The sequence below is a fragment of the Anarhichas minor genome, unplaced genomic scaffold (genome assembly GCF_050575085.1).
Source record: "Anarhichas minor isolate MPS153535 unplaced genomic scaffold, ASM5057508v1 ptg000026l, whole genome shotgun sequence".
NCBI lineage: Eukaryota > Metazoa > Chordata > Actinopteri > Perciformes > Anarhichadidae > Anarhichas > Anarhichas minor.
Genome location: NW_027466472.1, coordinates 11542669 through 11562551, shown reverse-complemented (window position 1 = coordinate 11562551; position 19883 = coordinate 11542669). Strand labels below are relative to the sequence as shown.

The window sequence follows — 19883 nt, the reverse complement described above, 5'->3', positions numbered from 1 at the left end:
GTCAGAGTACCTCGGATCAGAATGATCTCTGGGTTACAGCTGGAGGCCCGAAGGGCTCGGTGAGTTTAAACTGTGTGCAACGACATATTCATGCATGTTATGGAGTTCTCAGCCTGCAAAGAGCTGCTGCTGCTGCTGCTGCTGTGGTTGACTGTCTGTCTGCTTATTGCCCTGAAGCTGCTACACGTTAGAAACATCAAAAAGTATTTGAGTCTTTAAACCGACTGAAGTGGTCGAAGCAAGTGAAACTATGATCTTTGGGTCGTGTTCACGAGCTGTCACACATTTATGAAGTGACACTGAATATATATATAACAACTCGAGGCATGTTCACATAGCGACCTAATTATGGAACAGAGGCGGTTTTATCTAATATGAACCGAAACAAAAAAAAGACCAGATGACGTGACACTTCTGTTCTTAATACAGAAGAATAAATATAGGTGAGACAAATTATCTCTACAGAGCGGTTCCCTAAAATTAAACTACTTAATCAGATTACTTTGAGCCTTTAACACCCAGATCGTGATCTATAAGTTAATAACTGCAGAAAATGCACAATAGTTTGTTCACATTTTATTCACAGAAATATAAAGTAGTATGTCAAGTACATCACTTTGTACAAAATTGCACAGACTCTTCAAAACTCAGTCAGACAACAGAAAGTTTAGCATTAAGAAGTGTTAAGAAAATAAAAGGGAGGCATGAGCAATCTGTGATATGGGCTCTTGCAACACACGGGTTCCACTGAGGCTGTTTCATCAAGAAGAATCGATCAATTGTACATAACACTCGATAGGAAAAATGTAATTTACAGTTTATTTATGGTTTAGGAATAAATATGTTTCAAAAATAGGATTCAAATTGGCACATGAACTGCTCCGTCCACTCCTCGACTGACACTGAAATTTCACCTTTAAAGCTAAATGGCCACGCTTGAAGAGACAGACGTTGACTCTTGATATGTTTATTCCAACTTAACAATAGTGTTGCATACGTCTAAAATACAGTCTGCTTTTCTGTTCATGTTTTCAGGTGTGCCTACCACGCTTTAAAGTAAAGGTTTGACATTTTGGGAAGAAGACTTATGAGAAGGATGATACCTGTACAGTAAATGTGAAGCTACAGCTAGCAGCCTGCTAATTTAGCTTAGCACAAAGACAACTCAGACAAAAATGATAAAATCCTCCTACTAGCATATCTGAAGCTCATTAATAAGCATGCTGCCTCCCTGAACCGTCTCCCACGCAGTGGAGGAGACGGTCCCGCTGTTTCCAGTCTTTGTGCTAAGATAAGCTAACCATCTGCTAGCAGTATATAGCGTCATATTTATTACAGACATGTGAGTGGTATTGATTTTTCTAAATTAATTCTGGGCAAGGAAGTGAATAGGTGTATTTCCCAAAATGTTCAACTATGACTTGGTGATGTGAAATTTATTTTTGTTTTGAATCATTAATTAATTACAAAGCTTAAACTCATCGCTCTGTCAGCAAAAAGTAAAGCAGCAATGTCACATCTTCTCATTCAAGCATGGCCATCGAGTTCCCTTTAGCTCACTGCCTGTACTGTTCCAGTCCACACCAGGCCGCACAAACGGTGCATAATACTGCCACCTTTCTACAAAGAAACAAGTCCCCAGTCCCTCCGATAGCCTTAATGCTGGATTTGGTTTACTAATATCTTCAAGGCATTACTTCAAAGTGAACTATAGCAACAGCATATCTAATCTACAGGTTATTGATATGATAAGCTTGAATACAGAACCAGCACCAGAAGGAGGGACCTCGAAAACCACGTTTTAGAAACACTACTGTAGTACACCGATCATTGAAAAATATTTGGACTCTATTACACCACCACACACTCATAGAAATAGTCTGGTATGACAGCAAAATGGGAGCCACTCTGCCATGTTCATGCAGACTGAACTTGTGTTGTTCGTCTTCCATTTCAACACTTTTAAACTGATTTCTAACACAACATATGACCACCTGTGTGTGTTACAGTCACCAATAAAAGTGTGAGAACGAAACCATTTCAGTACGCAAAGATATGCATGTTCAGTGTGTTTTAAGCAGAAAGTGACGGTAAAGTAATCCCCTGCATTCACTTTTTGGGCCTTTGTGATTATGCGAGGTGTTAACACCATCCCCCTTGTCAGTCCATTCTAGTCCAAGGTAATTGTCAGGCACTAAGACCCTTCAGGCTGTACACCGTTAAAGAAAAACATCTCTGAGCTAACACTAACACACCCATGATTGCTGTGCCGATGTTAAAGCAGACTTTGTAGGGAAACCCTGCAGGGGCAGTTAGGATATCCGGGACAGACTCAAAGCAGCTTTACAGACATTAATAGGATGCTCTCGGGAGCTCAGAGAATCTCTGAGGGGAGGGACTGTTTCTTCAGGGTCAAACTCTCAATCGTTCAGCGGGGTGGTGACACAGGCTCTGCTCCCAGGGAACTGTGGGTAAGGGTGAACAGGAAGTGGTCAGAAGAGATTAATCGAAGCCATATGACTCCACTGGACGACTTCCTCTTGTTTTCTCCGCCCACTCATCTTCCCTGCTGCATTTTCCCCATGTCCGTTTCTTACTGAGGCCTTCTCTGCTCACTCGCATTCTCAACAACTGAGTTTGAAACGAAGCTGCAGGGCCTGATGGATTTATCAGCGTGGACGCACTGCTCGCCATGATCTCATCCCCCTTCTCATATCAGAGAAACAGGAAACTGCCTTGAAAGAAAAACAAGCAAACTAAATAATGGGCGATCCAGTGATTTGGACCGTTTTTTTTTATTATTAGCAGAGCGTCGCATGTCACCTCCAATACTGAACCCTGCCCCGGGCCGCTCAGTAGAAAGAGTACTGGTTCTCCACTGCCCGAGCCCTGCGAGTCCCGTCAGCGTCGTGGTAGTCGTCAGATCCGCCACTAGAGGCCTCCAGCAGGCGCTCAGAGCTGTTGCTCCGGCTCTGTAACCCTCCTCCTACTCCTCCTCCAGTACCTGGGTCACTGCGGGAGAGGGAGGGAAGAGCGGTGGGTGAGGAGGAGGTGCTGGAGGAGAGCGGGGCATCAGGAGGGGGACCTGCAGGCGCTGTGATCCCAGGAGGGTGGAGAGCTGGCTGGGCTGAATCTGTCCAGCAGCCTGCATCCCTGGGTGGGGTGAGAACTGGAGGCACAGTCACATCTGTAGCAGATTGTGGGGAAGAAGAAAGAAATAGAAGACAGAATTGATTAATCCGTGCTGCTAATAATTGTTGGTTTACACCTGAGAGCAAAAGGCTCCGTCAGAGAGCAGCAGGTAAATAGAGACAGCGCGGGCCTCCATTAATATGCTTTCTCTCGGTGGGCAATAACACCGACAACACTGGTACCAAAGACTCGCCTGACCAGTGTATCAGTGAAGCTTTTCACGTCCTGAATCAAGCCCTCACTCTATGTAACTATGTGTATGGGAGTGAGTGCATGAGCGTGTGTAGGTCCAGCGTTTGGAGGAAACAGAGGGCCTCTTTGTGACCACCAGGGTGGGTTGGGGCCGGAGTCTCGGCCTGCATGCAAAACTCCTGCGGTATAATCGCCCCCTCACTCGCCTGTACAGGAGGGCATTCATCCCATGCCAGGAGAGCAGAGGGCAGGAGCAGTGTTAGTACAGCTAATGTTTTTGGAAGTTTCTTATTGCCCTCCACTACGCTTTGGTTTTGAGGAACAATTGTCAAGTTGACTTTTTCTTTGAAACATGTATAATTAGTTTGTGTTTATGTAAAATATGACTATTAGATCATTAGATATCTTTTAAAATCTTAAAATTGATATTGGCCTAAAAAATTAAATTTCTATAGTTCTATTAATATTGAATTATCTTTAGTAATCAGACGGCAGACTCCTAATTTTACACATAGCTCCACCCGACAACCTGAACAGAGGTCTAATCAGACCAAACGCATTCAAATAAAATAAAACACCTATATTGTGTGTTTTCAGGGACCTTAAGTTAAGTCTGAATGGTTTGACCTTTCCAGCACACCTGATATTAATGAAGCACTAATTAAGCATCTAATCGGGATATAACAAATTGTGGAGTAATGCACCTTTATGTACAAATATTAGGCCTTTACATGTTAAAAAGAACACCTTTACAGTGTCTTGACATCAACTGATCAACTCTCCAGGAGTCATGACTGGTTTTAAGCTGGTGTATGAGCAGTTGTACTTCACGTTGTTGTGTACCTGTGGTGGAGCTTCGCTGCACTTGTACATAGGAGCGTAGTGTGATGTCAGCAGAGCCTCCAGACTCGAGGGGGATCGGGTGGGCGTGGAAGTGTCGCAACATGTCCGACACGGTGTGGAACCACAAGTGGTGGACGTGGCACTGCCCGTTCTCGTTCACTGACAAACGCAGATGCTGGGAGAAGGAAGGGAAGGAGGGGGAGATAGGACATTAACATCGGGGGAGAAAAGTTTGTGATTCAAAGGAATTAAGAGGGAGCGAAAGGTGGTAAGAGAGAGGGTAGGGAAAGAAAAAGACACAGTGAACGCCTGAAACAGACAGAGGTCAGGACATTATCTGAAAGGCGTCTCGCTGTGGGAGCAGAGCGACAGAATGCAGAAGGCTGACACCAGAGGAAGAGGCGGCAGCTGACACTTCCTCGACACTGCCGGCTAGCAGGATGTGATGTGCAGGGATCGCGTTACATAAGAGAACACAAAATGTTGACATTACTGCATCTTTTCCAGGGCCTGGATAACTAGGTATGCACTGAGCTGCAGTGGCTGCAACCCAAAATGTTGTTAGAACAAGCGTGAGTGAAATAAACTGCAGTTGGGAGGAGAGATACATGTATCCTAAATGAAGATAATTAATGATTTAAAGAACACTAAATTTATCAATGACAGTTGTTTTAAGTCTGTTATCAAGTGAAACAAAAAACATTTTTCTGGTTTCAGCTTCTCAAATCGATTTTTATTTCATATCACTTTAAACTCAGTACATTTGTTTTTGTTTTTTTACATTTTATAAACTAAATTGAACACATAAACCGAATACAACTGTCAAAACATTTACAAAAAACAAAACTAATAGTTGCACCCCTATGACGTATAATAATAGGATTTCTCCTCTCTGTAATCGTCTCACCTTAGCTTTGCCCTGAAAGTTGAAGGTGAGGACGTACTCGCCCGGCCGCGTCTCGCTCTGACGAATCACAAAGAGCCCGTGGCTTCTGGCCCCGCCCGCAAGCACCAACTGAGCCGCACGCACGCGGGACAGTGTACCATGGAACCATGGGTAACTTGCCAGGCTGGCATCTCCATCTGACTCTTTCGCTCCTTCACTGCCGCCTGAGTCAAAACAAATCAATGTTTTCTGTAATCTTCTTTTCTTCAGTGTTTTTGAGTGTTGGTATACGCTTTGATATTACTTCAGAGTCTGCAGAGAAAAGTAGATGTTTGTGTTGTTACCTGCAGAGGAGTTGGAGCCCTGGGCCTCTGGGGACTGCAGGAAGCGCTCTAAAGGCATGTGGGATGGGTGCTGGGTGAAGGGGGGTTCCCTGCAACGGACTGAGGGGGCGCTGTAATGCTCTGCCGCGGTAGGACACGGCCTCTCCGGAGCACGATACACACCTAAACACATTGTTTTTTTTGTATTTTAACAAATTCATGTGGATCAAAAGATTTAAATGGTACAAAGCAGGTGCTGCAGAACAACTGAGAAGAGTCTTTGCTCACCCTCAGACAGCAGCTCACAGCTGCAAGAGGCCACCATGGAGCAGTCTTTGGAGGCCTGACCATGAGGACACGACGCCAGCTCGATGTCATCACCGCTGTCACTGCACACAAGCAGGCCAGTCAGGAGAACCGCGAGAGCATATACACACGCACATGTGTGTGCAAACAAACATCACAGAGTCCTAACACACATCCAAATCCTACAAACAAGAACACAAATAATCTTTCTGTTTATGTCCTGAGCTGCACCGACCCAGGAAGCTGAGGAGGAATGTAAGTGGTGCAAGCTCGCCCATGTTTGTGCTAAAGCAACCTGTCAAAAACTCCACTAATTTGATGATTAATGACTGTGTGTGTTTCCCCTTTCCCTCTCACTCCATCCCTCTCTTCTCTCAATCAGCCAACAGCAAATATTTATCTGGTGGTTTACCCCGGGTCTATGCAGTCCTGGATGTCAGCAACCCAGGAGTTTTTCTGCAGCGAGTCGATGGTTTCCAGGATGTACTCTCCCCCATTTTCCACCTGTGGAAGCAGCCAAACACTGCGATCACACACTGCGCTCCATTGAAAGGACCACATCGGGGCACAGAGCAGGACAAATCCAATCTTAACTCAGCAAGGGCATGAGGGGCGAGCTCATAGTCCAACAACCTGTTTTTGTATAGAATCATATCTATAACTGAGGCAGGTGCACTTGTGTTAATGTGATCGTAAAACGGTTACAGTTTCTACCTTAAGAACAAAAGTGTTGTCCTTGTCAGGCATCTCCAGCGGCATGGTGGTCCTCACCTCCACGATGGCTGACAGAGGGATGCTCACTTTGGGCTTTGAGGACTGAAAGGAACAGGCAAACATATACAGAATAAAAGGTCACATTTAAGCTTAACTGTAAAAAACTACAGCACTTCTGCTGCTACTGTATGTTTATTTTGAATCTGCATTTTTGAATCTGATGAAACCACAACCTTGATCGCTTATTAAGTCATAGAATTTAAATTTAATCAAGACAGACTTACACTTTATAGGGGTTTTAAGGGGTCACACGCTAAACATGTTGGGAGCCAAAGTTTTAAATGATGTTAGACAACAATGTGCTGCCTCTGCCTGCATATCACAGTGGACCGAGAAACAAATGTAATACGGTAAACAAAACCTTTTAAAGGCCTGCTCAACAAAACTAAACTAAATGTGCATCACTCCCTGTGTGGTACTGTAATTTTCCACATGTGTAATATCCCCCCAAAAGCATAATATGTAATTATGAATGGTCCAAAGTTAAATTAAATCCTGCATTACATCCTGTAGGAGGCAACTGCAACACTTGCAACTACTAAAAGTAGAAAATGTATAAACTACTATCTCAAGCTTTTAATTAGTGGTACAGGTTTAAATAGTTCCACTTCCCCCTCTGTCTTTACTGTGAAACACACCCAAATTCTCCAGAGCTTCAAACAATAATTAAGGGGCAACATGCAGTCTGAATCTATGTTACAACATATAACAGCAATGAACTGCATCCCCTGCCTTAAATAACTCTTTCAAATAAAAATGATGCATTACAACATTAAAAGAGTTGGGAAGAGTTTACAAAAGATTGCACAATGTGCACAAATTACTCCACGGCTCAGTTTTTTATGCCGTCTCTTATTTCTCACTGCGTCTCTCTTCTCAGCGATTATTCCTGCTGACTGACTGTAACAAACATGTAAAACAGTTTACAAGAAAACATCCTGGACTCAATTTGCCCTCTGCAGAGAGTTGGATCCAGACTATAATCTTAACATATCCAGTGAGTGTGTTTGAGGTGGTGAGCTGTGTGTGTGTGTGTGTGTGTGTGTGTGTGTGTGTGTGTGTGTGTGTGTGTGTGTGTGTGTGTGTGTGTGTGTGTCAGGAGAGGCAGAGCGAGAAGGAGGCTGACTGATGGTCTGGCAGAGGCTTATCCGCTGATCTGTCTGGAGCAACACTGTTCTCATCTCTATCTGCCTGTGCAGTTGGCTGCCATCCACACCCACAATTCCTTTCTCTGGATCAGATGTCAAAAACCACTTCCTGTATTAAACCATTTGACCATTTCCTGTTCCGCTCTACTGCGGACAGCACAAGCCCGATCTCAGTGGGAACTGTCTGTTGAAATGTTAAGATGGTGTGAACCAGTTTTAACCAGCCAATGACTGTATGTGCTCCACCACACAGCTCTAACTGCCGAACAGGGAATAATTGTGTAGTTAGTGTGGTCAGTCTTTCTTCGCTGTGCTGTGGGGGTTTTTGACGGTTAATCCACCAAAATGTATAATATAACAAATGAAATAACATATTTTACTAACAGATTATGATTATGTTGTTTTATGCAAGTTTTGAGGTATTTGTTTTGAGTTGTTGTGGCAAATTTGTTAGAAAACAGTTTCCTGTAAAAACACTGAGCAGACACACAGTAATATTAGCATTAACGTCATGTTTCGTGTCACCTGATAAACGTAAATCCAATATTCGCACACTCTCCTTTAAGGTCTGTTTTTGGTCTCTTATGTGTCTCTTTAGCTGCTAAACGCTACATTATATTTCCCCAGCTAGTCTCCAACTCTGTCTGTGCTGAACAGGTAATGTACAGTTTTATGAGCTTTTCCAAAAGGGATCCATAAACAGTAAAGTTGGGGGGCATAAAACCCAAACAATGAGCTGAAACACACAATAAAGTTAATAATTGTCTATGAGTTTGTCACTGCAAGCGGGCCCTCTAACATTACATGTATCATTTGATTTATTGTTAATATGAAAATATTGATTAGTGCAGCTTTAAATCAAAATGTTTAATTTAAAGGTGGAAATCTTAGGAATGGATATCTCACAACCTGGACAAATAAAAAAACAAACTAACTGCATAGGAGCCCTGAGAGGCAAGGTGAAAACATTAGAGTGGGTCGTCTCGAGGCCTTCTGCTGTGTCATAATGCAGACAGTTATTTTAATTTATTTATTATACTATATTGATATATTAGCGCGCTGCAGTGTGCTGCCACACCGAGCAGCCGGCAGATTGATGGCTCTGACAGGGACTGAACCACGGCCAGTCAGCCAGGAGTGAGATTTTATGAGTCAGTTTATCTTTCCGACACTGTCGACTCCGCACTGTTATGATTTGTAAGACCCGAATAAGAGTGAGTGATAAAACAAGCCAGAGTGTCTGCAGGGCAGGCCTGTCGAGATGTCTGTGTTTAATTAATGTGTCACTTCAGCTGCAACCGTTGCTCTAAAGTTTCTCCTAATCTCAGCTGATAATAATTTTCCCACGTGTAGAAGTTAATAGAACATCACAGATTAAACTGCTGAAGCATATTAAGTTATATGTTCCCCGTGGCTCTCTCTGAGTTTGGCAGAGCTTTTGATTGACTCAGAAAAACTATTTTTAGTTTGTCACTGCAGAGAGTTTGCCAAAGACGAGGAGCAAATCAATATTTATTTTTTGCACATGAAAGGGAATATTTGCAATCTGCTGCCTCTTACAGAAATCAATGTAACAGCTTCCTCTCGCTCTGTCTCTCTGTCTCTCTCTCTCTCTGTCTGTCTCTCTGTCTCTCTGTCTGTCTCTCTGTCTCTCTCTCTCTGTCTGTCTCTCTGTCTCTCTCTCTGTCTCTCTGTCTCTCTCTCTCTCTCTGTCTCTCTCTGTCTCTCTCTCTGTCTCTCTCTGTCTCCGGTTCTCTCCTTCGCCCCCTCCCACACCTGCCTCCCACCTGTCCTCCCCCCTCTCCCCCTCTGCACAGGCTTATCCCCACGTTCCCACCAGCCATGATCAAAGGACAGTGGCAGACCTACACACACTCAGCTGCACAACCTCATGGCCTTCTTAAGGTCAGGGGCAATGATCTGGAAATCCCATATAGAAAAATGTGAAGTGTGCATTCACGTGAGTGGTTCGACTTCACTTGGGGTCAGAGGGGTTTTCAGACTACATATATATCTGGGATGCACAAAAGAATGCAAATTTAATGAATTATTAACATATTGATTATATTTTTCAATCAATCTTTAATTCTAATGCATAATTAGACTTGTCTAGAAAAGCTGAAAATGCACTTGTCCATCTGCTTTTTAACAGTGGCCAACTAATCATTTCAGCACTAGATCCACTTTTTCTGCCTAATTCTCCTCCTTGTCTGCGTGTGTTTGTGTACCTTGGGTGGTACGTAGAACTCCAGCAGGAACTTCTCACTCCCTTCCTCCCTCTTCGTCTTCCTCAGCAGCAGGCGGCACTTCTGCCACTGTGCAGCGCCCATACAGTTTGTGTCATCAGCCACCATGTATCTCAGCGCTCCCTCCCTCTGGATCTCCAGCATCTCAGCCTTGTGGCCCTGGGAACCCCTGGGGAGCCGCAGCTTTTGGGACCATTTCTCTCCCCCTGCAGCCTCCCCTCCTGCTGCTCCTCCTCCTACTACTCCTCCTCCCACTCCTCCCCCGTTAGCCCTCCTGGCTCCAGAGGGACCATCGGGTTCAGGGGAGGCCCGTCTGTGCCACATCTCTTTCACCCCGTCCACCACACAGAGGCTCATGTTCCTCAGGGAGAAGCCCTTCTTGAAGCGAGCCTTTGGGTGACTGACCGACACGTCCTCTGAGCTGCGCGACTGTCCCAAAGCAGACACCTTGTGGCTTGGCTGGGGGCCTCGGGAGGCAGTGGTGCCATTGCCTCCCCCATCTATCCCTCCCCCTCCACTGTCCATGCTGTCCAAGGATTCACTTGAAGCCCCGGCGTCCTTGCGTCTCTGGTAAAGGTCGTGACCGTAGGACAGCGGGCAGCCCTGGATTCCCAGGAAAGGAACGATGCTGTACTTGGGTGCTGCGTTGGAGCCATCCTCCCCCGGCGAGGACGCCTGGCTCTCCCGGGCCTGGGTCAGCGCTGCCGAGAAGCACTCCAGGAAGTGGTGGGCAAAGTGCTGTGAGAAGCTGGCATCTGCGCCGGGCGAGTCGTAGCACGGATTCTCCGACAGGAAGCGCTGGAACTTGTCCGCGAAGTCTGCAGCGGAGGCTCGAGCATGGAGCTCACAGAACTCTCGCCAGTCTGGCAGTGGGCACGAGGAGGAGAGCTCCGGGCTACCGGGCACCACCGCTCCGTTCATCACTGGGCCATGACAACCCACCGAGGAGAGGCTGGAGAGGAGGAAGAGGAGCACAGTGTTAGTGTGGAGGAAAAGACTTCAGTGTGTATGTGTGTAACTCCTGATTTTCTGTGACATTGGCTTATGAATAAAAACATGCAAAAGGTTTTTTTCAAAATTAATTAGTTTCACATTTTCCATATTCCCACATCCAATCATATTGTGCAAATTAACAACTTTGAAAGTGATAATCAGGACAGCAGTCAGGATTTGGATCATGAGTCCAAGTGCCCCACCCCAAGAAAAAATTGATTATCTTGCTACATTTTATTAATTGAGTTCATTGTTCAGCCACGGTCTTGTGGCAACCATGCATCTCCAATTACTGAGCAAAGTAAAACAAGCTTGTTTTCATCTTTGTGACAATGAAGTGTTCAGATAATGCAATGCATTTGGTTTGGATAATTTTCTCAAACCATAACGAAACACAAAAAACACAAGTTTAAAATCACTAAAATGTGAAGATACATGTGGAAAATATTGCTACAATGGCCTAAAAGTTGTCAAAACTAAATATATTGAGTCTAAAAAAACTCCTGAAACCAGCCTATAGAGACTATAAACTCCCTCCTGGTCTCTAAAACCCTCAAATTCTCCTAAAATCTCTGAATCCATGACCTCATTGTCCGCAGTGGTAACTACAGCCCCTGGTGACAACAAGCACAAAGAGTCCAGAACTTGTGACAGCTGAAGATTATACACCGGATCGACATGTCATTGAAGGTTGTAAACAGTTCATCAACAGATTCAATGTGACGAGAGATGAAAGAGAAATCATCCAGAAAGCTCGGGTCCCAATCAGTTACCAGTTAGAGGTTTCTGACGAGCACTCAGATTATCTGAATTATGTAGAAGTGAGTTGTGTCGCAGCAGCAACTCGCAGCTCCTCTTCATGGGCCATCGATCTCCCTCACTGTTGTTTTTCTACCTAATGAGTGTTTCTTTAAGATCTCTCGTCCACTCATCCTTACATTCCTCTGCTCCCCAGCATGCGTGTGTGTGTGTGTGTGTGTGTGTATGTGTGTGTTCGTATGACTCAGTCCTCAGCACTGCCTCCCTCTCTGGCCCGATCGGTGCCAAACCACATCACATCACTGATAACACTCTTCTCTCTGGTTTTTACCACCGGTGTGTCAGTAGCAACATCCAAAGCCAGTTTTCACCCCGCTCCGCCCTCTCTTTCTTCACTTCAACACATCAGTGACTAATACAATCTATCAGTGAATGGCGTCGCACAATCAAACACACGGTGGTTTGATTATTATTGTCTGTAAATCACGCAGATAAAAGGATATCGTCTGAGTGGGCAGGCTGGGTGGCATACGCACGGGAATGGCAAACACTCCCCAAGCTGTGAAAGCTTATTCTCAGGGCTGCCGATGCTTCTCTTGGCAGTTCGTTCACAATGTGCGCTCAAATGTTTGCTTTCTGCAATAACCAAATCACACACGTTTGCACGGCAAAGTTCCCTGGGATTTTTTTTTACTGCAAGCAGCTTTATTGTCATTTTCAAAACGCGTCTGTGTGGGTCGTCTTTTCATAAAGGATTAGCACAAAAAAAAACAAGGCTGACACACATTTAACTACAAGCCAATCTCGCTCTTTCATTCCCTCTTTCGCTCTCCCACAGATCTGAAAGAAACAACATGCCAGATCAGAGAGAGGATAATGATAAGGGGAAGTACACAGGAGTCCCAGCTCTTTGAAAGACCATCTCGTATACCGGTGTCAGAATTTCAGAGGAATGCTCTGACGGATACAGACACTAGAAAGGAAAGGAAAGGGTGGGATAAGAGAAGAATAATGAAAAGAACAGCAAAAGAAATGCGTGGATGTCCCAGAGGAATATGAAGTGCCAAAACTGTGGTAATTTGGCTTCATCTTATTTCACCTACTGTGCCGAAGTGGGTGGTCGGGGGTCTAAAACTAAGCTGTTTTGATTGGAGGCACAGCAGTGCTGTGTGGTTGTTGTTGTTCTGCCACCAGGGCTGAATCCCAGCCAAAGGTCCCGAGATGGGAGCGCTTTCATAGCCTGTCGCCTGGTGACAGAAATACATCTCGACAGGTTTCAGAGACTCGTGAAGCAAACAGAACGAGACAAGATGTTTGAATTTGTGACGGTGACAAACTCAACAAAAGAAAGAAAGACGTGATCATCACAACAGCTAATTAAGCTGTTAATAATAACTGTATCAATGGCAAAGCAGTTACAAATCATTAATAGCAATGTTTTGGTTGCCAAGTGGTTGGACAGTGTGACCACTATGGAAGCATCTTATAAGCAGCAGAGATAATGAAGTTTAACCAATTTGTAAATTTTAAATAACACTGACTTTATAGGATTTAAGTATTTACCTTTGAAAATCCTTAAAAGAGCTGCAGAGCCTGGTGACTGCATGATTACCAACATTTATATCTGATTTATTACAAAATAGAAAGAAGAAACAACTACTCAAGTAACTGTTTTAAATACCACTAATAAAGACGTTAGTTACAACTTAGAAACATTTCATACAGAGTTATTAGAAAGTGGAACAGAGTTGATAAAGCTAAAATCACTTTCCACTTTCATTCATGAATCCATCACTTCATTCATCCAAACATCCATCCATTCATCCCTTCAAGTTACACCAGATTTGTAAACTAAACTACTCACCATATAGAGTATTGTTGTAATAATGATCTCGCTCCCCTTTGAGTGTGTGCGTGTGTGTTTGTGTGTGTCTGTGTTGAAGTGTGTGTGTACTGCTGCGAAGAAGTCAATACCCATTCAGCTATTTAAAAGCCAGCACTGTGCCAACTTTCCACTCATTCAGCAGAAGAACAACACACGGTGAGGTGCATTTTAAAAACTCCTGTTCTTCTGCAAAGATGAGGATGTGCCTCTCTCAAGGATACTGACTGTATGCCGCGCCCACTCACCCCCCCCCCCCCCCCACACACACACACACACTCACCGAGTCAGCATGAAACTTAAGCCATGAAACGCTGGAGGAAGTGGACACAGCACTACGGCTTTCTGAGGCTCAGCACACTGAAGCAGACTACATGCTGCAAAGCACACAGGAGTAACAAATGATTGGTTGAGGCCAAAGAGGGGGGGCAGTGGTGGAAAGTACATTTACTCAAGCACTGTATTGTACCTAAGTACAATTTTAAGGTACTTGTCACTTGATGTCTATGAGTTGTTAGCAGGTTACACACACTTCTGACCACACCTCGGTCTACCAGTGATGCTGGGAAACCTTCAACCAGAGGGGGCAGCAGGGAGCTTCTTTTCATACTGGTGTTGAGTTGTTCTTCAGGTTTACATGTTGAACTTACAGACAGCTGCTTATTTACACATTCAGCAGTTATTAAGCAACATTAACATTCATTGAAAGTCGTGTTTCTGTCCACCTGATCGGTCGAAGTCCTAAATTCACTCTCCTTTGTCGCTCTGTTTTTGGCCCGAGGGAGATTTAGCTCTTGCTGCTAAATGCTCCTCTACAACTGTGTCTGTCAGCTGTATGGTGTTGAGCACGTAGTATACTGTACAGTGGGTATTTCAAGATTTTTCACTAAAAACAGCTGCCTGCTGAAGCCGAAAACAAGAGTGCACCAAAATAGTAAAGTTACGGGTTGGGCAGCCAAACATTGAGCTGAATCTCACTATGAAGCTCTGTAAAGCCGAGAGGAGCTCCAGATTCAGGTGATAATCCTCCTTATGGTCATTACTATGAGCAACATACATACATTGATACATTGTTATTATATAAAAATATAGATTGTAGCTTATTTAAGTGCATGCATGTCATCCTTGATACTTCTGTACATTATAAGTAGGATTTTGGTTGACAGTCTTTTACTTTTACATTGTCGTTTTTTTGTACTTTTACTAAAGTAAAGGATCTGAATATTTTCCCCCCACTGGAGGGGGCATGTTTTTCTCCATAGGCCAGCTGCTAAAACAATCAGTGAGTGTGTGGAGGTGGAGGAGACGAGGGGAGACACACTTTAGGACGAGGGGGAGCGGAGGCACCATGTGGACTCTCACATCCCCACGACTCCCTTCGGCCTTTTTTAGCTCCATTGATAGACCTGAAGTAGAAAGAAAACAAGATTGAGGGGAGTCGAGGGGAATTTAAAAATGTTCACCTCCATCCTTCAGGCTTTACAAGGCCCCCCCACCCTCCTGTATCTCTTCCTTATCTGTTGTACCAATCTAACCACTACTGTGCCCCCTCCTCCTCCTCTTCCTCCTCCTCCTCTTGCTGCTTATGTACCCAGGGGAGCACGGCTGATATCTCTGTCAGATGGTTGGGAGTTCTGTCTGCAACAGTAGAGTGACTGCGGAGGAGAGGAAAGTAACATTACTGTGCAGGGAGAAGCCATCAACTGCAGCCTGCAAAACACATCTTACAAGATACGTCCACTTCATGTACTTTGCGGGGCCCTCACAGGACTGAACTGTGCAGAGCCAAGAAGCACATATGCCTGATTAAAACGGTGGTGTTGTGGGTCGAGAGGAAATGATGCTGCAGCCAAGCATAACGGATGTACAAAGATTTGTGTTTTTAAAGCTGTGTGTACACATACCTCCGTGCACTCACGGACAGATAAACACTGGATATGTAGTTTAACAGACTCCTATATCCAAACACACTCGTCGCTGAGAGCAGCTTCATGCCAGCAGAACGCCCTCTGTGATTGGCTGATGAGGATGATTGGTGATGTTGTGCTCCCCCACCCCCGGGGAGTTTGGGCCCTGCCATGTTTTCTAAGATTAGACACAGCACACAGCTAGCAGCACTCTCGGTGTCGTACAGCTATGTACTGTACGTACACAACATCTTCATCGTGTGCTCTTATAAACGATGTAGATATTGCAGCAGCTAGATGTGGATTGACGACATTCGCGGACATACGATATGTCGTGTTTGTCACACACGCGGGACATAAAACAACCCTTTTGTATGTATAACAAGTAAAGGAATGAAGTGAGTTGTCCATTAATCATTTGTTAGTTTCTCAGACAGAAAATGTTGGTAATGAAATAATAGTTGAAGTAATATAAAAATAAATTCTTCTGGTTCTAGAACCTCACAGGTGAGGATTTCCTGTTTTTCTCTATTTTATATGATCCTAAATAGAATATTTTCACATTTAGAAATATTGATCCGAAAAAATTTGAAACAGTGTCGGATTCTCTGGATTAATCGATAATGAAAATGATCGTTAGCTGCAGACCTATTTGAAACAACTTTGGTAATTAGGGCCGATTGGTGTGGCGATTATTTTTTGTTTATTTTATAAAATGTCAAAAGAAATTGAATAAGGTCGATCACAAGTTCTGAGAGCCAACAGTGATACCTTTCAAATCAACAGCCCAAAAACCAAAGATATTCCCTTTAAAATGAGACAAAAGCAGCATCAACCTGAGAAAGCAGCAAATGCTCACATTTGAGAAAATATAACCAGTAAATGTTTGTCAGTTTTATTAATCACACAACTGAAACGATTACACTTCCAACTTCCAGCTTCTCAGCTGTGAGGATTTGATGCTTTTTCTGTGTCTCATATGATAATAAACTAAATATCTTTGGTTAGAAAAGAATGGGTGATTTTTTTACCCAGCACCTTCCAGGGAAGCTCGCTGTCTTCGTTGTATACGTGTGTGTGAATGAGAGGCTGAACCGTAAAGAAAAACCTTTGATGAATGCACCCATTTACCAACACAAGGGGCTGTTTTGACCCAGTGTTAGTGTTATTATTGTATTACTGTTGAGTTATTAACCCAAAGTATGGCATGGATATGAAATGTTATAATCTACTCTAATCTAATCTAGCCCTTTTTAACTGGGTCTCTGCTATGTTGACATAAACAACCAGGACTGTAAGAAATATCCAATTAATGACAAACTATAGAACCTAAATTTGTAGCACAAACGCAGGTGACAGAGCACAAACATGCTGAAGGAGGACAGAAAGAAAAGCAGACAGTGACACAGGAGGGAAAACTGCCTCACAAGTCAAAAGGCAAAATATTACAGGAGACATCCAGGTGTGTGTGTGTGTGTGTGTGTGTGTGTGAGTGTGTGAAGACCGCAAAAAAAAGGAGAGAGAAGGAAACTGTAAACCAGCTTTAACACTGAACAAAAAGAAAGGACGGTGTAAGTGTAAGGAAAAGCAGAGGAGACAGGAGAGGAGATAGGGTGAGTGAAGGGGATCAGACGTGGCAGTAGGAGGAAGACCAGAAGTAGGGGTCAGCAGTGATAGACCCCTTTTCTTTTCCATCATTTAGATCTGCTCACTTCAGAGCAGCCGGTCAGTGACCTTTGACCTGACCCCTGATAACCTTGTCCCTCTCTGATTCGACCTTAATGTTGTATAGGGAGAGTTTGAATCAGTCCCGACAGAACACAGGAGTGTCTGCCTTATGAAAGGTAGACACTCCTGATCCAGACACTGATACACCCGGCTGCGTAAAGCTGTGTGTGTGTGTGTGTGTGTGTGTGTGTGTGCGTACGTGTGTGTGTGTGCGTGTAGACGCAGACAGATGCAACCATTGATAATAAACCAGATGTGATGACAAGATGGAGACACAAACAAACTGACCAGTGTTCACCAGTTTGCTTGTGGGTTTTTCACCACTTCACAATATAGGTAGCAGGGCCTCATCATGCACATACAAACAAATTAATAAGCATGTCCTCTGTACCAGCAGGCTCTCCTCTCTCTCTCTCTCTCTCTCTCTCTCTCTCTCTCTCTCTCTCTCTCTCCTGGTTTCTCTGGCGAGCAGCGACAACGTAAATATTGAGTGAGCTCAGGCATCCATATGGCAGCCAGTGATAAAGGACGGAGCGCGTGGGAGACGCGCATTCCGCCACCGACTGCCATTTCCTGTCTCTCACCCACCGGGTCTAACTAATTTCACAGATGACCACAGGCCTCTCGCAGAGGAGAAATACTGCACAACCTGTGTGAGCATCAAGTGTGTGAGTTACTGGAACAGATGGGTTTCAATGTTTTTTTAATGCAGTGACGCCGAGTGACGCTGATGCAAAAAACAAGCCTGATAATCAAAACTGAGTTTGGATGTATGACTCTATGTAACATGACTTTTTGCACTTTTTAGCATGTGTTGGATTTTACTTTTAAGACATTTTTAGGTGTGAATTAATTGTTTGTGTGTATTTATGTTTGTAAACTCGCTCTTTTGAATGTAATTGAAATACTGAGGGCAAACCACTGCCTTCCATTAGATCACTAAAACTCATAACATAGCGTCAGAGGCATAATGTGGCCTTAAAAGACTAACATCAGGACATCACACTGACATCAAGGCCTACATAACACATGTGTATGTTATATAAGATTGCATTATACTGTAGGGTGTTCTTGTTATTCTGTCCACCCCATGCAACATATAGTCTTGGCGAGAGAAATAAATACACCTGTGCCTTTGTTTAGGTCCCTATAAAATCATAACAGTGTCAGAGGAGTATCATCAGAATATCACAGTGACAGTGGCATTGCATTATACTTCAGGGTATAATGCAATGCCACTAAGCTGATTTTTCTGTCAGAGTATATGTTGGCATACTGTATGAGCTGGGGCCAGCTCTGAAAAGCTTAACTTTTAGTGAAGATACTGTTGCATTTTTGTGAGAAAAAAAAATCTGATTTTAGAGTGATGCTGCTGAAATATCACAACAAAACCACATCTATGATAAATATATATATAATTTAGTTATAGAATAAGAAAAACAATGTTCTTTGATTTGGTGACTGTAAAATCCCAACATAGTACCAGAGAAGCAGAGTATTATACGTGACAGTGATGTAAAGGCCTATAATAGCAGGCCTGCGTCCTACAATAATCAGGCTTATTAGGCTTCATATTTACTGACTGTCTCGTGTAGCCAATAAAGAGACACACGAGAGAAAGTCAATAGCAGGCCTGAATCAGGCCTACTGCGGGCCCAGAGAGCCTATTTACAGCCCACGGTGGGTCGCTGTGCAGGCTGCGTACTAGACTTCATGAATGAGAATCGGCCGCAGCCTCCTGCTGAATGGCTGACGGCTCCAGGTCCAGAACGCAGGAGATGAATGGGAGGTTGCCTGCGGAGTCTCGAGTCGGAACACCGATTTTTGGATCATCTCAAGCGGGCCTATACATCAGATCACATCAGGCCCCTGATCAGTCCTGAGACTGACCAGACTTTACTCCCTGAAGACTATTAAAAGGATTATCGGAAAAGCCCCCTTTACACCGCGACCCTCGTAAAGTCCGGGACGCCTCGTGCACTCGAGTCTCTGTGTTCAACACCTAAAAAAACGAGCCTATTGCACTTGTTCTCTGCCATCAAAAAGCCGATTGTCAACGCAGGATTCATCGCGGGGGGGCTGACTCTGCATGGGGATGAAGAACCATGTTTAACACCAAAACACAGCAGCAGCCTCCTCTCCTCCTCACCTGGAGGTTTGTTGTTGTTACTCGCCTCTTTCTCTTGATACCACCTGCGCACGAAAAAGGACTCTGCAAGATGTCTAATCACTCAATTCAAGCTGGTCCAGACGCGCAGAATAAGAAACAATAACACGCAGCAGCGGCTCTCACCTCAATGCAGGACGGGTTTCATGACGCTGGTGTCTCTGAGAGGATCCTGTGTTTTTTTGCCGTGAGGGTGTTTTTCTATTGAGGATCAAACACGGCTTTTATTCCCTCTTCATCCGATCCGCTCCTGTCCGGTTTACACGCGCTCACAGCCGGCCAGCTCTGCCTCCATCTCTCCGCCCGACGCACTGTGCTGCTGGAGCCTACCTTTGCTCTGCTGTCCACCGACAAGTCAGAGAGAATCAGAAGGAAATGACACTTCCGGTTTATGCTTTCAGAATAAAGTAGTCAATAGGTTATTTGATCGCAGTTCGGTGACTGAGGCTCTCTCTTTCGGTTTCTCTAGTTGTTGCTCAACAGTTAATTTCCTGATCATTTTTCTGGAGATAACTACACAATTTGGTACAAAGACAG

The 19883-nt window shown here is 44.2% G+C and overlaps 1 protein-coding gene across 4 annotated transcripts; it reads right to left on the bottom strand.

Moving 5' to 3' along the window:
* Positions 1 to 563: 563 nt before the first annotated feature.
* sh2b2 (SH2B adaptor protein 2) lies at positions 564 to 19683 on the bottom strand. Of its 4 annotated transcripts, none has more exons than XM_076100140.1 (10): positions 19473 to 19683; positions 15008 to 15199; positions 9893 to 10862; positions 6457 to 6558; positions 6155 to 6246; positions 5725 to 5825; positions 5458 to 5619; positions 5135 to 5337; positions 4228 to 4402; positions 564 to 3187 (listed from the first exon to the last, which is right to left on the bottom strand). In XM_076100140.1, exons 3-10 carry the CDS (start codon positions 10829 to 10831, stop codon positions 2853 to 2855), a joined length of 2109 nt encoding a protein of 702 aa, XP_075956255.1. In that variant the 5' UTR covers positions 10832 to 10862; positions 15008 to 15199; positions 19473 to 19683; the 3' UTR covers positions 564 to 2852. The 4 variants fall into 4 exon arrangements, with proteins under 4 accessions (XP_075956255.1, XP_075956254.1, XP_075956256.1 ...); XM_076100139.1 differs by lacking the exon at positions 15008 to 15199 and having other exon boundaries at positions 564 to 2735; positions 2824 to 3187; XM_076100141.1 differs by lacking the exon at positions 15008 to 15199 and having other exon boundaries at positions 564 to 2731; positions 2824 to 3187.
* Between the last annotated feature and the right edge of the window lie 200 nt (positions 19684 to 19883).